The 19,415-nt window shown below is 27.3% G+C and overlaps 1 protein-coding gene across 1 annotated transcript; it reads right to left on the minus strand.

The window, feature by feature from the left end:
- Positions 1–95: 95 nt before the first annotated feature.
- Pvr (PDGF- and VEGF-receptor related) lies at positions 96–11,229 on the minus strand. The gene is made up of 21 exons (XM_018548367.1): positions 11,082–11,229; positions 10,616–10,749; positions 9,999–10,200; positions 9,753–9,877; positions 8,513–8,657; positions 7,818–7,957; positions 7,164–7,338; positions 6,776–6,899; positions 6,414–6,589; positions 6,124–6,290; positions 5,893–6,037; positions 5,083–5,241; positions 4,344–4,666; positions 4,087–4,255; positions 3,897–3,997; positions 3,644–3,794; positions 3,339–3,563; positions 2,996–3,164; positions 2,210–2,450; positions 1,471–1,908; positions 96–793 (listed from the first exon to the last, which is right to left on the minus strand). Exons 1-21 carry the CDS (start codon positions 11,227–11,229, stop codon positions 122–124), a joined length of 4,329 nt encoding a protein of 1,442 aa, XP_018403869.1. The 3' UTR covers positions 96–121.
- Positions 11,230–19,415: the final 8,186 nt, after the last annotated feature.

Here is a 19,415-nt window from a genome sequence, read left to right on the forward strand (position 1 = left end):
TAAGATCGTTGCAGTGTAGAATTATGAATAATAAATTACTAAACCACACACTGAATCTTAAGGTATTCAGTAAATAATTTAGTATTCACAACAGCACGTGAATATAAAATTTCCAAACAAACTAAGCTTTCTGATCCACCTTGTGATTACTGATCATCACGTAACTAGGATTGCTGAAACCATCCGGCATACCCTTTCTCATATCATTCTTCTGTTTTGGCATGTTCACGTAGTTATCCTGCATGCAGATGATAGACGGCGCATAATCTTTTTTCTTCAAGTCCGTTGTGTCCGTTTGTGCGTCGTTCACATCCGTGTCGTTCAGATCTATTAATTGAAGATTCCGCGGCGCGTTGCAGTAACCGGAATCTCGATCGATCGGTCTATCGACTGTCTGATTCTTCATCGCTTGCCTTTGTCGCGCGAATTCCGCTCTTCGCTCGTGGACATTGATCGGCTTCAGGTAAGGATCCTCCTCAGACTTCTTCAACATGGGAGACAGCTCGACTGCGTCCTCGGAATCCGATGCGGGCGATGGAAACTCAAAGTGCGAGTGTTCCTGATGTGGTCTAGGACTAAATATTCCGGACTCGTCTGTCGGACAACCGGGGCTCATACATAAGTACGACGAATCCGGCGCGCTTTTCGAGAATGGTGAGTTCACGTAATCGTGACTCGGTGACGATAGAACTGCATGATCCGGCGCGGACATCATTGTCAAATAGTCGTTTTTTCCGCTTTCCAGATTCATCGTGTTCATATCCATGTACGGTGTATTTAGACTAATGTAATGCTGGAACAAAGATAAAAAACACTTTTGTTATGTGTTGTGTCTATTTTAAAACTTATCATTAATATATTAATTAATTATTTGTGTGTGTGTGATTAATATTATATTAATTAATACAATATATATACATATACAATTAGATCCAAAAATTTCGTATAGAATGCCTCGAAAAATGTATATATATTATATTTTTAAATTAAATGTTTAAAAACCTACTAATTATAATTTCTTTTATATAACTAATTTGAATACATATTATGTGTATTCACTGCACTTTTGATTCTGATCTTTTTTCAGTTTTAACACTGACAGTATAGAATCTCTTTTTAAATTCCTTGAGTTTAAATTATTATATGATTTAATTTGATAACTTTTTACGGCTGAGAAAGATTAGATGAAATTCGTAATGTTCTGTATTTTTGTCACATTCAATGTAAGTAAAGTTATATTATTAGTTATCTAGTTTGGACTCGTTTGAGTTTTTGACCTTTATTCAATTTTTTTTACATTTAAGCGATTATTCAATAATTTAACTATATGAATGTTAAAAATTATTTTTATTGTGTTTGATATTATTTATTATGTATTCCTTTGTTGAAGAACTATTTATTTATATGTTATATTTCTTTCCGTTTGTGTCCTTAATAATATTATTACCGTTATGGAACAAAATAACTCACCAATTTCACACTTTCTTCTAATAAATTGCCAATATTCTCCACAAGATCCGTAAAGCTCGGACGTAGCGTTGGTTTGGCTTTCCAACATTGTAACATGATATCATATACTTTCCGAATAGCGTAATCCGGTTGTTCCATTCTGTAGCCTTCAATCAATTTTTGATACAGCTTCTCTGCCTCCGTTCCGGGATATGGGGTTTCAGCTAAAGTGAAGAATTCCCACAATACTATGCCAAAACTCCAAATGTCGGACTGTGTCGAAAAAACTCGATCTCTGATTGATTCGATGGCCATCCATTTTATGGGCATCGGGCCATCACCTTTTTTCTTGTAATTGCCATCTTTGTACATAGTCTTTGCTAGACCAAAGTCACAAATCTTGACTATGTTGTTCTCGGCAAGCAAGATATTTCTTGCCGCCAGATCTCCATGCAAGACCTGGATAAATATATATGTTATCATTTAATGAAAGTACTATTAAAAGATGCATTTGATGCATAAAATATTATAACGTGTGAGTATTTGAATAGTTTGAACAAGTAAATTATTTTACCATGCCATGGTGACGATGTTATAAATCCAATTGTAAAGAGTTAATTCTTTACGTTGCTTGAAATTACGTAATTTTTAATTTATATTTTACATTTTTATATACTTTATTTTTATTTATTAATGAACTTAAAACATTAACATTTTATGCTTCTTTCGCAATTTTGCATTCGTCTATATCAAAACTTACGTTTCTTTGACAAAGATATTCCATTCCGCGTGCTACTTGGAACGCCCAAGACAGTAGGTCTTGAGTACAGATAGGTTTGAGATGTTGATCTTTGTAGTCACCGCAGTAATTTGATCTCCATCCTGGTTGAGATGAATTACTGTTGATACACCCATCTGGCGAGAAGTTAATCTCTGGAGAATCTGGATTCGTTCCCGGACAATAGTGCACCACCACATCAGTGTCTGAATTTGTACTAAGACTGCGAGAAAAGGACAATGCCGCATATTTTATCCTATTATATGGGCAAAAGAGAAAAGGAAAATCTTGTTAAACCACACCCATCGCATGCACCAGTTTGTATGTGTATTTTACTTACAATTAGTCTATTTTTATTTAACAGAATACACTTTATAACGTACACAAACAATTAATCAAGAATTATTAATTAGACGTTTTTGAAATTTCTCGTGCAAATTAAATTATTAATGCGAGATTCTTTGGCGTTAATATATAGAAATTTATTTTGTTAGAAATAGGTACATTTAATTAAAATCAAACAATATAAAGTCATTAATTATTCAATTTTAATTCAATCGATATTTCCTTTAGGATATCAAAGTAAACACACACATATTTTCTTTTTTAATTGGTTCACATAGTATTTGTATAAAAGCGTGAGGCTTAAAATGCAGCCAGTTTAGAATGGAATCAACTATTTCCTCTAAATGTTAGTTATACGTACTAATTAAAAAAATAAGTAGGATAGTTATAACAATAACAGACTTTGAAAAATTGTTGACAAACCTGTTATTACTACTGACGCTACTAGTTCTCATCAGTATATCCATACCGATAGTAAGGTCGAGTTTTCCAGTCTTAGGATCGATTTGGTTGATAAAATCATTGCGATGTCTTAACAGATAATTATGCAAATTTCCAAAGCGACAATATTCGACAATCACCAGTAATTCGCCTATTATATAATAAAACAATTATCAACGCTTGATAGCATATTTAACTTTTTCCTTTCTGTCTTTGCTCACAGTTGAATATAGGTATATTTTTTACTTATATACCTTTTTAAAAGTGCGACATTTTAATAAAGCATAATTACTAAATGTAATTTTTGTTTTTCAACAATACATACGTTTGGATATATTTTTAGTGCAAGCACCAAGAAGATTAACGACATTTAGATGCTTTCCAAGATGCACCATAATTTTAAGTTCGCTTGCAAGTGCACGAACATAAGTAGGATTCGTAGTTCGACGAACCATCTTTACAGCAACAGTAGTAACAGTTTCATTTTCGCATATTCCATGCGCTTCCGCCTTCATTACCACGCCGAATTCACCACTTCCCAATTGTTTTCCTAGGTAATAATCGAAATAATTATTGTATTAAACAGGATTGCTTAATATTTATTATATTGTAAAGCACATCCACGCTTACCGAGCTTTAATCGTTCCCTTGGAAATTCCCATTTTTTATCGTAAGGAAGTAGTTCTGCTTGATCATCAACCGTCAAATCCGGATTCAAACATTCTAAAGCACCTTCTTCAAAGTGCATAAGACCAGCTTCCATCAATTCTTTCCTCATTTTCTGCGTAATAATTCAATTTTAATTTAATTACATTGCATTTCCATAAGACATTTTTCACAACGGTATATTATAGAGTGTATAATTATAGAATGTATAATTTACCTTTTCACGACGAACTTTAATCGTGAAAAAGATTGCTAAAATCACTAGGATAAAACCCAGAATAGCTATTGAAGCAGCTAATATTATGTCAAGTTTGTGCCCTAAAAATATTTTAAGTTTTTGACGTTATTTTACTTAATATAATTTTTTTAATACAATATTTATTGTTGTAATATTGTTTAAAGCTTACATTTTGCATTTTTCACCGTTATCTGTTGATAAGTCTCATTAGTGCCCAATCGGCTAATAGCCTGACACGAATATTTACCACTATCATGTTGCTTTAAATATTTGATATTAAGTTCTTGGTAATTATATTTAAACAAATATTGTTCATTTTCTTTCAACAATACATTGTCCTAAAAATTATTAAATATATCATCACATTTTTTTGCTTACTGGTATTAAAGAAAAATAATTATAAATGCCTTAAATAATTATATATACCTTGTACCACACAACTTTTGGTTTCGGCATACCTTCAACGAAACACTGCAAAATCACTGTTTTATGACCTTCGACAATCACATCAATAGTTTTTATTTTAGTTTCGTTCATATTTGTTTTAGTAAAATATGGTGGCACCGGATCATGTATAATTAATTTGTAATTTGCGTAATCAGAAAGAGTATCTAAGGTCTCATAACTCAATGCATTTACGATTTTTCCAGTACAGAAATAATTTTGGGCATCTAATTCTTGGACATGATAAAGTTTCAACGTTGATCGATAAGTAAATGGAGTTTCATGTTGCACAATGTGTAATCTTTCTAAAAAAGTAATAAAGATAATTAAAATTTAATTTAAATTATCTGTGTGCTGCGTTTTTGTTAACATATATAATATTTTATGTATATGTTATACATTGTATATAATATAATAATAATAAACACATACATGTAGAATATATATGCATAATAATATAAAAATAAATTAAAATATTTTTTTTAACTAAATTAAAAAACGTAATAATTATAAAAATTATATTACAAATATTAACTACAATTTTAAATATGAAATTATTACGCATAATATAGATTATATTTTTTATCATTTTTTCTAAAAAAACATTAATATTTTCAGATTTCAACTTAAGTTTCTCAAAAAGAATTCTATTTTATCTCCAATATTTAGAAGTAATTTCGTTTTTTAATTTATTTCGATTTAAGTCTCTTAAAACAATTACCTGTTTCTACAAGTGGTTCTTCAGTAGTTTGATTTATTAATACCGTCCATGTCAATTCATTGGTATAATTGTAAATGGAAGCGGCACATACCAATTCTACGTCATCACCTTTTGCCACAGGCTCTTTTGGACCAATAATACCAAACGCACCTAATCCATCTAATTTAAATTTAAAGCAAAGTTATTATTTAATTGTTATATGTATATATATATATATATATATAGATTTAAAACTATTTGTTTTAATCGAAATTGTTTATTATTGTCAAGTTTAATAAAATAATAGTTGCACAATAATACATATGTGAACAAAATAAAAAACATAAATTAAAAGTAATAATGCGAACGAACGGTTACGTTCAGCAAATAACACCTTCAATAAGCACCTATTGTAATGCTTTATTACGATTGGTTTTTACATTTACATACAACAATGAACTAAAAGCAAAAATCAATCATATTTAATAATTAATTAATCACTGAGTATTCATTGAACTGTCTTGCCTGCTTTTTAGAATTTATAATTAGAATAAACAAATTCTTTTATTTACAAAATTTAACTTTCTAATTGACGTATATTCGAAATATATCAAACAATAGGTATTAATATGACCACAAATTATAATAGCTAGACGCAAAAAAATGTTCTTAAATAAATACTAGAATCATTTTTACGACCGTACAATTGATAAACAATAAACTAACAAGAAGAAGGAAACCGCAATGATTAACGGTCAAAGTCAATAACGGTCAAAGCTGGATCACAATGCTTATTAAAATTATGTTTATTGTTCTTTTAAATATTCTTACCTGAAACAAGAATGTTGTCAGTTACTGAATCACAGGCAAGAACATTGCAAGCTTTACATGTTATTTTTCCTGACACTTCGATAGGCATTTTTAATATCGATTCAAATCTGTAACTAGAGCTATAAGCTGCAGTTTGCGTCATGTCCTATAAAGTTCATGGAATTTTCCTGTTATAGAGATAAAGATAGAGACGTATCTAATAAAATTAAATTAACATAAAGTTGTATTTACCGTCGGATACACAATTGTTGAATTCTCAAGTGACGGATAATTAGGACATCGCAGAAAACTCCATGTTATGTTCGGAGACGGATTTGATATTACTTCGCAATGAAATTCTGTACTTTCGTTAGGCGGATAATAAGAGTCAATACGCGTCAATATAGAAACCGGCTTAGCTGAAATTAATAGTATATATGAATGTAATGACTAAAATTATAAACAAATAGTTGTATATTATTATATTTACAGTATATTTACTACAGTCTTTTTTAAATAACATTAAAAGATAATGTAGATACCTATGACATTTAACGTAAAGTTCAATTTTTCGATCATGTAGTCATTCTTTGCTTCGAGTGTATAATTTCCTGAGTCCATCACACTTAAGGAAATTATTTTCAAAATGGTAGCTGTCGCACTTGTATTCACAAAATATTTTGGACTGTCTATAATTTCCTCGGAATTCGGCTTAAACCTGTAATAAAGTATATACATATTTAACGTACTTATTACGAGTAACGGATAATACAAGAAATTATATGTGATTGATTATAATTTATTCGCATATACACAAATACATTAATATAACTTTCTAATTTTAAGAAGTAGATGTTCTTGTAATATTATATACACATATTGTAGAAACGTTGTAAAATTTTACCACTGTAAATGGGGTTTCGGATATCCATCGACGTACACGACCCATTGAACATAGCTGCCGCTTTCTGCTTGATAATATTTATCGGTATGTTGAGGGATAAGATTAATATATTTCATTTGAGGGTCTAAAACATTAGAAACATATCGATTTGTTTTAAACATAAAAAATGTACACAAAATTTGCATTAAATTTATATTTGGCATTGTAATGGCATGATTTTCTTTTAATATATGTATATACCTGTTTTATAATACTCGTTTTATATAATACTCGTATAATCAGCCAATTAAGATTTATTGCATATATATTTATATGTATATGTATATAGCTTTACCATAAATATAAGTTCAGTTATATGTATCTGCCAATAAGTAAATAATGAACTAACCGTGTATCGTGATGTTCTTCGTTATCTTCTTGATGTCATGAATCGACCTAATGACGCACTCATATTCTCCCGCGTCCTCGTCCGTTACGTTAAGTATCGTCAACTGACACGTAACTAGGACAGAATTCCCGTCAAGCTGTTTTCTGAATTGTTGAGTGCTTATTCTACTGCTGTTCTACAAATAAAACAGGCAAGGTCATGTGCGTACATATATGCGAATAATAAATATTACAATCGAGAAGATCTGAAAAACCTTTATTGCTTGTACATTGTTAAGATATATATGCGTTTTCAATTTTTAGGTACGAGAATGGAAAGTCTCTTAGAGCCTCTAAATTTATAGGATTTTGCCTTCTAATTCTTATATTTGATGAAAAACTAAATAATTAGTGATATTAATTTTGGTGTTAAAAAAATGATTTTCTTCTATTTTTCTAAAGGTAAATAAAATAATTAACATTACGTCCATGTGAGAAACTGGTTAAAAAAAGAAATCTGCGGGAAGAAGAAATTCTCCTCATTACTAATTGAGTAGATTTTTTTCTACGTTACTAATCGGGGCACATTTATAATTAAGATTTAATTCATGATTAAGATTTAATTTTGTTACTCTAAAAAATTCTGTTTTATATTACACTAAGACAATGTATTTACCTGTTGCGGCGTATTCCAATCAAATACATATCTCATAGATATTTCTACTTCCACAGTACAATTTACGTAAAGATCTTCTCCGCGTGTAACATGTAACAGACTCTCATCTTGAATTTTTGGATCGGGTAAAGTTTGTTTTACTGTGCAAATAATTTAATCATTTTTATTAACGAAACAATCAATATTGTTTTACCATGAAATTTGAATGATTAAGATTATGAAGCGATGATTTTGAATGTTACATATAGCGAAGAATAGGAGAATTGCAAATTTCTAAGAGAAAAATTAAATAAATAGATTATTTATCAAGTATATAAATTTTTATTCCAAGCATATTAGCTTTAAACTACAATAATTAGTATTCATATATTATCTATATTATTATAATATAATATATTTATTATAATTTTTTTTAACACAAAAAGACGAAATGTAAGATTCCGCATTATCTCGCGTAACAACTCCGAACGACACAATAAGAGTTTTGTTTTTTTATATGAATGTTAATTATTGTTATTTAAAGCCAAATAACTGAGTGTCCTTTGTATAAAGATTACTATGATTGATAAATAATAGTCAGCTTTATTTAACTCTTCTCTTAGGTATTCGCAGAGAATTCCCCTACTCTTTGTATACTTACATATAAATTACATATACATATATAAGACTAAATTAACATCTTAAATCGCACTTACGATGCACGGACAATACGTAATTGACCGCGTGCTCTTCACCATCCTTCTCTATCGAGCACTTGTACCAATTACTATCTTTCACTAAAAGGTTGGTAATCGTGAAACCAATTCTCGGATCAAATAATGCATTCTTTAATTCGTCTTCCTGCATTAAAATTCAAAGATTTAGAAACATTTGCAATGAACAACAAATTAATAAAATTAGCTATACTTTTTGATGATATTTTATCATGATATCGATTTATAACGTATATTAAAAAAAAAACTTTAATAGCAACATACTAAAATGGACTTTTTAATTTACTCTACGCTACACACAATTCTCAAACTTATTTTTATAATAGTATAAAACATTAAATTTCTCTTTTATAAAAAGATAATTAACCAAATCTATGAATAAGAATGTGTTATACATATTCACATGTTATTCTATAGAAATATATTTTTTTGTTGTAGTTACTGTGATATAACTATATGTTCTATAAATTTAAAGGCCATGACACACAGAAAAACTTAAGCGGTAAAATTTAAGCAGTAAAGAATTAAATGAAACATGTTGAATTGCGCTATTTGCTATGTTATGACCTTGATTGTAACTATGAATGGTCAATTCGTCTACCATTTTTGTTTTACTCAAATTTTTTTTTCGTGTTCCAATTCTAAGGCTCTAGGTGTGAAGATACAAAATAAAGTTTATTGATATACGTATGTTTCAACACATTAACAACTTTTTTTAATATAAATAATATAGAGAAAGAGGGCAATGAGAGAGCCAATAAATTACATTAAAAATCCTATTAAATTAATTTAATATATTGCGAAGAATATTACTTAAATATGGCGTTTCGTCCCAGCTTCCACTACTGGACTCATCAGTAAGGCATTGTAGTGAAAACCTACCTTAGACGCCTGGGAGAGTTATTTAATCGAGAATCTATGTAAAGAGATATACGCATGTCAAAGCACTTTTTGAGAATTTGCGAATATTGATAGACCTCTGATGACGGGTCGACGTAGTAATATTCTTCGCAATATTTTTCATTAGTAATATATGTATTACCCCCACACCCCCCCAACTTGCGCGCCGAACTATCGTCGGTCTTGAAACGCAACTCTATCTGAAAAACATTTTTTAATCTTTGAAACTGTATATTGATTGCTTAGAGTCGAATATCATTTTATTTAGCTTTATTTTTCAATTGCAAATTATTTTCTGCTAATTTATCTCTAATATACTCACGTTATTGTCAGATAAGATTGGTATAAGATCTGGCGATGTAGGTCTGCATGGTATTACGATGCTGCCGCCAGCAACAGCACTCAGATGGGCATAAGTATCCGCTTCAACAAATAAATTTGTATTGGCTGCAACAATGTGAAAAATGTTGAAGGTAACGCGGAAACACAAATATAGCAAGTAAAATGCAAGCACAAATGTTTCCTCATTGATTTGCATATTAACGAGAGACACGCGATTTGATCTTACATTTTACATAAACGTACAACCAGTTCACCTCGGGATCCTCGTAGGAATTTGTAATAATTTCAACATTGTGATCGGCGCAACCATACCAGCCTGTATCACCGAAAACGGTGCTTGGCCTTTGAAACACATACTTGTAAATATCACCTCTTATTTCATCGTATTTTACATCGTATTTTACAATTTTAGAAGTTGAAGTATTAACCTGGCAGAATAATAAAAAGTTTGATATACATATTGAAAATTAAAATTTAAGATAGGAATATTATAATATAACTCCTAATGCAACTTTCATTTTTATAAAAAAAATACAATAATAATTTTTTTGAAAATATATCTCAAAGTTTGTTACTTGTAAAAAAATATTTATATTTCTCTTACTAAATTATTTAAATAATAATTGTTGAAAAAGCTTTATAAACACATATGCAGTAACTACAAAAGTGTAATAAACAATTAATTAATCAAAATTATATAATTTTGTAATGGATTATTCAAACAATTTTTATACGAGAATAAAAGATATTTCAACTTGGAACGTAACATAAGATATATCCATATTAATTAAGCTATAAATAGATAATGTCGAAAATTAGTCTAATAAAATTTATAGTGCATACCGATTCTCCAAAGGCATCGGGATAAATAAACTTAATTGATGTGAAGCCAGTGCACGTAATCTCTAAAGGTTCTCCTTCATTTATTATGATTTCATCTTGATTTGGCGAGATAATTGGTTTATTACATGTCGTTACTAAAAATAAACCAAAATTATTAATTTATATAGTTCAAACACTATCTTTGCTTCTTTTATATCTTATTGCTAAAATTAATCAGGTAATTAACAATTTTTTAAAAATAATTTTAAAAAACGTTATTTATTCCAAAACTTCAAATCGCCTAGCTATCAATAATATCCAATAGTTTAAGTTGCGATTTATCTTACGATAATGCGACCGTGCATTTCTGTCGAAATATTACAGAACCTAATGTCGCGCAGAAAAAGCGGGAGTAATGGTTAACAGTTCCGAAAGAAACGTTGTTATGTTAGCCGCAATGTCCTGCGGATGATTGGCTTTATCTAACTCTCCTCGTTATACTCTCGTTTGTGTGAAAGGACGCACGTGCCGTCAGTCTGTTTCTGCGCAAATGCGACCATGAGGAAGGAAGTCCTTTTTTCCTCTCTTGATAATGTGCTCATATTATCAGCCAGTATGTTTGTTGCAGAAGCCATAATAAGAAATATAATAACGCGAGCAACTGGGATTTGCAAATATACGAATGATTTCAAACTGATTCGCATATATTAAAGAGAATTGCATATGTGAATTTATGATAGGTTTATATACTAATCTTTGCATAGTCATGTACGTAAATATGATACGAATCTTGCAAGTAGTATAAAAAAAATACTATATTACTGGAAATTTGTATCTTTGTATCGTCAGAACATAAAGTCATACTTAAAAATTATGATATTATGAGATATAAAGGAACAAAATAAAAGTTAATAAAAAGAATGATCCGATTTGAAAAAAAAATTGATCTTCAAATTTAATTCTGATTTTCTAATAAAAAGTTTAAAAAATGTGATATTCAAATTATATCTATATTTGAAAATATTTTTAAGGTGATTCTTTAGTAAAGTTCCGAAAATTTGAGGTGCCTAATCAGAACTTACCTTAAATCACAAATATCTGCATAATTTAAATAAAATATATGAAAATTACGTGTGTATATATATCTTAATGAAATTGTATGAAACTTGCGGTAGTAAATCAAGAGTTGAATCTTTACCAAATGAAAACAGACAACGTTATGTTTACTTTTCATGATTAAATTAATATGCAAGTTTATGCACGTAAATATCTTTCTAGAATAGTCAATGATCTATTACTTATCGTAATTTTTAAAAGTATTATAATCTCATTTTTTAGAGTCGTCTATATGATAATATTTGTGTGCAGGTAGTTAAAAAGCATTTCCAATCTTTAATTTAAAAAATTAAATGAAAGTAATGAGTTGAATTTTTTATTATTATCAAAATTAGGAAGTTACATAGATAAGAAAAAAAATTTTATCTATAAAATATAGATGAATTTTATTATAAATATTTATGAATATATTTTGAAAATTAGAAGTGCTATAAAAATAAATTTAAAATGATATTAATATTAACGAGAGAACGAAATAAAAAGTGACGCAGTGATGTGATTTCTAATAATATACATTTCTAGTTGAACTACTCTGTATATGTTGTCATCGAACAGAACATGTACTGCACAAATGAAATGACTAATGCAAGTATTACTATCGTTTTAAACGCCGTCAATACCATCGGTATTTTTTTTAAATGATGTACACATCTCAGAGATGACTCTGCTCTTGTTATCTATACGAAACATCTTAGGTGCTACGTTACGAGTAGACCTTGGTTACATTAATTGATTATATTACTGGACATTCTGATAAAAATCGTTGTTATTCGTTAAGACGCCGCACGAAACCAAGTTCAATAAAATTTTATCAATAGATGTATTGCTGAGAGATCGGCTACGAGAAATACTAAAATAAATATATCTTATAAGATATCTATTGATCCCTAAAACGTATTATATATATATTTCAAATTGCTAATACAATTCAGTAACAATTAGTTATTATGTTAATTGAACTATATAAGCTGATTAAAAATATAATTTTATGTTTAATAATATTTGTTTTTAAGATTGAGGAATTTACTTTTTATAGAAATAATTAACTACAGTTACAATTTTTTTTTAAGTTATAGTTATTATGTTTTTATTATTATTGACTAAAAAGTAATTTTTTATAGTTATAGTTATTAAAAAGATAACTTTTTAATTAAGTTTCCTGATTTTTTGTAATATTTACAATTTACTGTTTTAAATACAAGAATCGTACATATCTAATATTATATATTAAATTATGTTATTCATTATATTAAACACTTATATTGTATTTCTATATATATATAATAAATCACGATTTTATTTTAAGAGAATTTAAAATCAAAGTATATTTAATATATTAACTAAATTATTAATTTATGTCTAATAAATTAATAATTTAATTTAATTAAAAAATTAATAAACTTTAAAGTTAAGACGAAAAGATTTATTTTAAGCTAAATCATAAAAAAAATCAACAGACAAAAAATAAATATTTTTATATTGTAATTAGTTAGTTCATTGAAACGAATGTTTAATACTACTCTTTTACTTTAATTATAAAATAAATTTGTTTTTCTTGGGCACAAAATTTGTGCCACGATTATGTATATTGCAGAGCTAAATTACACAGCTAAAATTACAAAGATCGTTGGTTAATATTAATAAAAATATCTAAGTAATTAAAATATTAATAAAGTTACGATTTGATATTTATTGATACACTTCTAAGTTCTGATTCTGTTAAACATTTACCATTTTTTTTTTACGAATGTACGTGCTTATAACAGTTTTTTTATTGAGAGTGCTTTAGGCTTAGAGTACAGATGAGAGAAATTCGCCGTTCTATCGGTCAAAGTATGATTCACATGATAATCATGCTACGTATGTGTCTTCTAATCTACTACTCCATTCAACTAACTCTATCGATTACTCCATCGACTCGATCGCATAATTATCTATAAAAGCAATTCCAGTAAATTTTTAATCGTGTTAGTGTCAAGAGTAGAGTAATATTCGCTCGAAAATCAGTGCAAAATTTTGTTCTGTAGTTGAAGATCTTAATTTTAACGTTTCTGTTGTGAAGTTATAGTTATTACAAGATAGTAATTACAACATCTTGTGTTAAATGTTTTTCAATTGTCATAAATTAAAATTTTTTAATGAAATTAAGATCAGAATAAGGGGACAAAATAATTACGAATAATAAAATTTTATCATGTTGTGTAAACTACATTATAGATTTTATTATATGTGAACTATTACGATTTTCTGAGAAAAAACCCATGTCAAAAAAATTAGATATCATAAATGATATTAAGTACTCTTCGAAACTCTTTTAAGAACAAAAAATCATGTTTGATTAAAATAAAATGAAATTGTATACTATATCTCATATATATATTTTTACTTATTATTTTTTATTGTATTTATTATTTTTTTAAATAAAGAATTATATAATTTATTTTGTTTAATATATTGTTCAATAATGAGTAACACGTAATGTGTATTGGATATTAATCAAAATTCGACATTCTTTAGGCAATTTATGACGCTGGGACGCTGTTTTGATCAATTGATCATCAGTATTTGCTGAATATGCTTCTACGTCGCGTCGTACACGTCGAATAAAAATTCGACCGCGACACCGATAAATGTGACTCAATGGCAACCACGTGACTACGTTACGTTTCAGTGAAGGATCTCCTTGCATACGAATAATAGGTATCAGGTGTGTCGTATTAATTACCTTGGCAAAGCGCTAAGATGATAAACGCCTGAACGCGGAGTCGTACACGATATGGCAACATTTTCATTTCTCGTACATCTTACATTATAGGTTTCTCACATCTTTATACATCGATATAGCAACTGATTCAACACGAACAAATTGGACGCGTTGCGTCCCAAAGAGCAGGTCCCGGAATCTCTCTTCGCGGACTTAGTCACTCTCTACTCCGGAGACTTTCATACTGAAGGCACTGTAGCTCGCCCGTCACCACAGGCACGACTCAACAGGCCCCACCCGGCAGGTTTCCCGTTCAAGTATTTACAAGAGACAACGTCATCTCTCGACATCATTCGCCTTCTACTAGAGACATTTACGTTGAACTGATTGTTGTATTGTTAATTGCACCGGCCGGCAATCGCGTATATATATATATACGTATCTACGTATTATATTACATAAATATATTTAAACAATATTAAATCTTATTAAATATATTTATATAAACTACACTGTAGATTGATACGTGAACCATTGCTCCGATTCTGAAAAAAACTCGTTTATATCATGTAAGAGAAATTAGATATAATAACGTGATAGAATGTATATGAAATTTTTAAACAGCGAAAAATCTTTGAATAAGATCAAATAAAATTTTGTACTCTCACGTATATAAATAAACTACAATATTAATATACTATAATATTAATATACTTACATTAATTATATATTATAATATTAAATTAATATGTATTTGAAAATGCTAAACTTTATCAAAGATTATTTTTATTTCTGAATTTATACAATTTAGATGTTGATAAATTTTCGTATCAAAATAATATTAAATATCAAAATAAATAAATAAAACGATAATATTTTCATCAAGATATCTAATTTGCCGAAAATATAAATTATTAATTAACATTTTTTAAAGTAGTTGTTACATTATATATATATAACTACAATTTTTATTTTTATTTTTACTGTTATCACATAGACAGGATTACAGTGTTGGACAAGAGAGTTAAATAAATAAAGTTGATATATAGCACATATACGCAAATGGTAAAGCATCAGCAGCAGTAGCAGAACTTCTGTTATAATGCAACAAAAAACAAATAAAGGGCAAAAAGCCACAGTTATGTAACAAAGAAACTTTAATTTAAAATAATAAAAAAATATTACAACAAACGTTTCGACGCCGATCGGTTATAATGCCTGCCAATAAAACGGATTTGAAGTTTTAAAACCTTAAAATTTAAAAACTAATTAAAAATATTGACATTAAAAAGTTTTTATGCAGTATTATTATGTAAAAATAGGCAATACATCAATATTAGTTTAGAAAATAACATTTTTTTATAATTATTTTGTAAACTAGACAAATTGTTTCTTATAGTTTTCTTAAATGCCGAAATAAAATTGCCGCAAATAAAATTAACACGTTAGATTTTCGAAATAATTAAATGTTTGATGTGCACAAATGGCTTTTTTGCAATATTTGACATATTTTTGTAAAAAAAAAAAATTGAAGTCATTTTGAAATTTTGGTCAGAAGCAATAAATATATTGTTTATCTCTCTTATAAAATACTTTTTCTTAAGTTAGTATCTTATTTTTAACCATGTTATGAAAGATTTAATTATAGTATAAAAGTTTTATGTTTCTTCGAATAAAATCTGAATTTGTAGTACAAATATCCTGTTTCATTAAAAAAAATCGATTTCCAATTTGGATAGCGCATTTCTATTCAAAATCAGAAATTGAAAATATATATCATGAAAATATATATATGATATGATTAGATGGAGTATATCCGCTGATTGATTATCAAAATTTTTAGAATTTGTGATAACCGTTTCCCATGTTTTTAAATGGGTGACGCGTTTCATCTAGGACACCTTATACATATTATATATATACAGGGTGTCTGATTTTAATTTAAATATTTTAAGTACCTTGAAAAAACGTAGTTTCAAAGAAAATGTTTTAAATAAATATTACATGATTTATATATGTATACCGATAATCATAAATTTAAAATATATGATCTCATCGTAATAGATTTAAAATATGCTATTATAGAAAAACTGTATTTAATTCTTTCAGAACATAACTAAAAAATAAGATAATGGAATTTCTAAACATGTATTTTATAGGGAACAAATATTATAATACTTTTATGATTTTTAATTGGGATTTTAAGATAACGTTAACCTTCGTTACAAAATATATCAAATATTGTAAGAAAAACCATTTTTTGAACGTTAAACCTCAATTATCTTGTAAACATGCTAGAATTTTTTAGCTGCGGTGTCACACGCGCGTTTTCAACGTTCATAAATCTATAAGAAACACTTAGTCTGATTTAAAATAATATTTTGCTGTAAATTAGTATAATTCTCTTTCATCGAATAAATTCATTTACAGATGTACACACATCCACATATATTGCAATTTATCAAAACATTTTTTTTAGAAGATTAAGAAGTAATTATTAGTAATAGTTAATAATTTTACTTTATCACAATTATTATAATACATTGATTCTTTTTGTGTTAACATATTTTGTATACTGTTCCTTTTCCAACGCGACTCTATGTTATCGAAACCTTTATATTAGCATGAGCTAATTGTGAAAACTGGCTATTATTAAACGAGTTAGCAGGAAGAATTGGCATAATTAACACGTCTTTGTTTCTTCAGACTAATTTTTTTAGTATTCTGTAACTTTCTTTTAACTATATATAGTAAAGAAGCAATAAAATTGTATGTAATTTTATATACAGTCTTTCTTATTACATTTTATAATAAGGTATATTATTTTTATGTACTATTTGTTAAGTTATTGAAATAAGTATACCTTGAAGATTTAATTAAATATATTTAAAGACCATTTTAAAGATTGTTAGTTAAAACTTATAAAATTGATATATAATGATGGCATTATATTAACAGTAAATAAATTATAAAATTATTGTAAAATATTATTAAAATTGGTAGTTTTAAATTTAATTTTTAGACTATAACAATGTAGATAAAATGATTATAAATAATTAAATATACTGACAAAGAATAGCAAACTGATGAATAAATGTATGTGTGTGTGATAATTAACTTTACATAAATTCAATAAATAATAATATTTATAACAATATTCATAATATTTATATTCTATATATTTATATTATATAGATGTAGCAATATTTAATATATGGCAACTTCCTTATTGCAAATATTTGAGGTGTTACTATGTTTCATATCTCATCAGAATGTATAATAATTTCTTTGGACATGATAATAAGATATATTCAAACCGCAGTTTTCGTTAATGCATTCATTTTATATTTATAAATATTCATTCTGCTTTTTGTACATTTCTCTTCTCTGCAATTTGATATTGTCCCAAATATGATTGTTGCTATTATATAAGATATATCTCTTTATGCAAAATTTATTTAGCATCCATTTAAAAGAAATTAAAATTTCTGAATGATAAAAAAAACTTTACATTTTATAAAATCAGAAATGTGAGAAAACGAAAAAAGTACGACTTACAAATAACAACTTTTATTATTTCAAGTTTTTTTAATTATAAAAAATTTAAACATGTAGTACATTTTTAATTTAACAAAAAATCGTCTTAAAATGTTTAAATAAACATAAATATATAAACTTTTGTTTATACATATATTGTATCTGTATCCATTTAAATAAAAGATATCGGTATATAAGCTTTTTGTTTTTAATTTATTAAAAATTTATAATTAATATTTTCTTTCCAAACTATATACTCGGTGTAATTTCAAAACTATATAATTTTTTAAAATATATAATTCACATTATACTATTTTGTGACGTTTCTAATCGTGGACAATAAAGTAAACAACATCTGTTTGTGAGCAATGACTCTAAAAAGTTTAGAATAGATAAAATGTCGTGGACTCTATGTTGCTATCGGCAGCAACAGATTTCTGATACTAATCGCAATGACACGTTATCGTTATATCGTTATCTCTAATTTTTTCATTTAAGAAAATTATGTTTTTGTCAAAGTTAAATAGTTCATTAATTATGCTAATTTCTTTTTTGCGAGTGTCTTCTTATAGTAAAATTAATTGTAGATGCGCGTATATTTTCCTATTTATAGCTTTTTTTGATAACGCTACATTACAGAATAGTATCGAAATATAGGTATGAAATCGCTACCGACGAAAAAGGAAAATTGTTAATACCTCATCGACATCTTGTATTGTAATTATAGTATTTATCTCCAAAATATAACGAAGTAAAGTAATATTTTATTTAATAACAGTCAGCAAAATCTTCTCATGCAAAAAACATTAAAATTATTATGTTAATTTTATATTTGTAAAATAGTGGAACACATTATTCTTATTAATATTTATTTATGTTATGAACTAATATTTATTGAAATAATATTATTTCTTACTGAAATATACAAGGTATCTAGATTTTGCATGATAACATTTGTTTGTAGCTTTTTGAAATTATTTTGAGATAAGTGTCTTAAAATCAAAATATCGAGCTGATTGTAACAGTTTTTTTTATGAAAAGAGTTTAAAATTAATCAGTTACCTAACTGTTTAAAATTCGTGTGTTTAAATACATATCATATAATAATGAAAGAATTTTTTTAAAAACGTGAATTTTATACTTTGTGTAGGTATGTAACTTGTATATGTATCTACACCTTTTATACATAAGTAATTATAAATGAAGTTACAATAATAAAATATAAAAAATGTTAATAGATTTAAAATTTTTTTTAACTAATGTACAAAATGTATGCTGTTTAAGCATTTGATATATATTTATAAATTGACAATTTTTATATTTATTTAAAAATTGATATTTAGCAAAGTATTTTAATATTTCCTGTAGACTGTTCAACCACTATATTGTTCATAAAGGTGTCATGTTTAATTATTAATTGAAAGTAAAATTGAAAATAACACGGTATTCGATTTCTTAAATGAT

The sequence above is a fragment of the Cyphomyrmex costatus genome, unplaced genomic scaffold (genome assembly GCF_001594065.2).
Source record: "Cyphomyrmex costatus isolate MS0001 unplaced genomic scaffold, Ccosl1.0 scaffold123, whole genome shotgun sequence".
Classification (NCBI taxonomy): Eukaryota; Metazoa; Arthropoda; class Insecta; order Hymenoptera; family Formicidae; genus Cyphomyrmex; species Cyphomyrmex costatus.

Excerpts from the sequence above, each read along its gene's own strand:
- Pvr (XM_018548367.1), bottom strand. The coding sequence starts at position 11,229 with ATGGCTTCTGCAACAAACATACTGGCTGATAATATGAGCACATTATCA. Across the intron at positions 8,658-9,752 it reads CAATCTTATCTGACAATAAC|GAAGACGAATTAAAGAATGC; the intron begins GTGAGTATATTA and ends ATTTTAATGCAG. Across the intron at positions 6,291-6,413 it reads CTTTACGTTAAATGTCATAG|CTAAGCCGGTTTCTATATTG; the intron begins GTATCTACATTA and ends TATTAATTTCAG.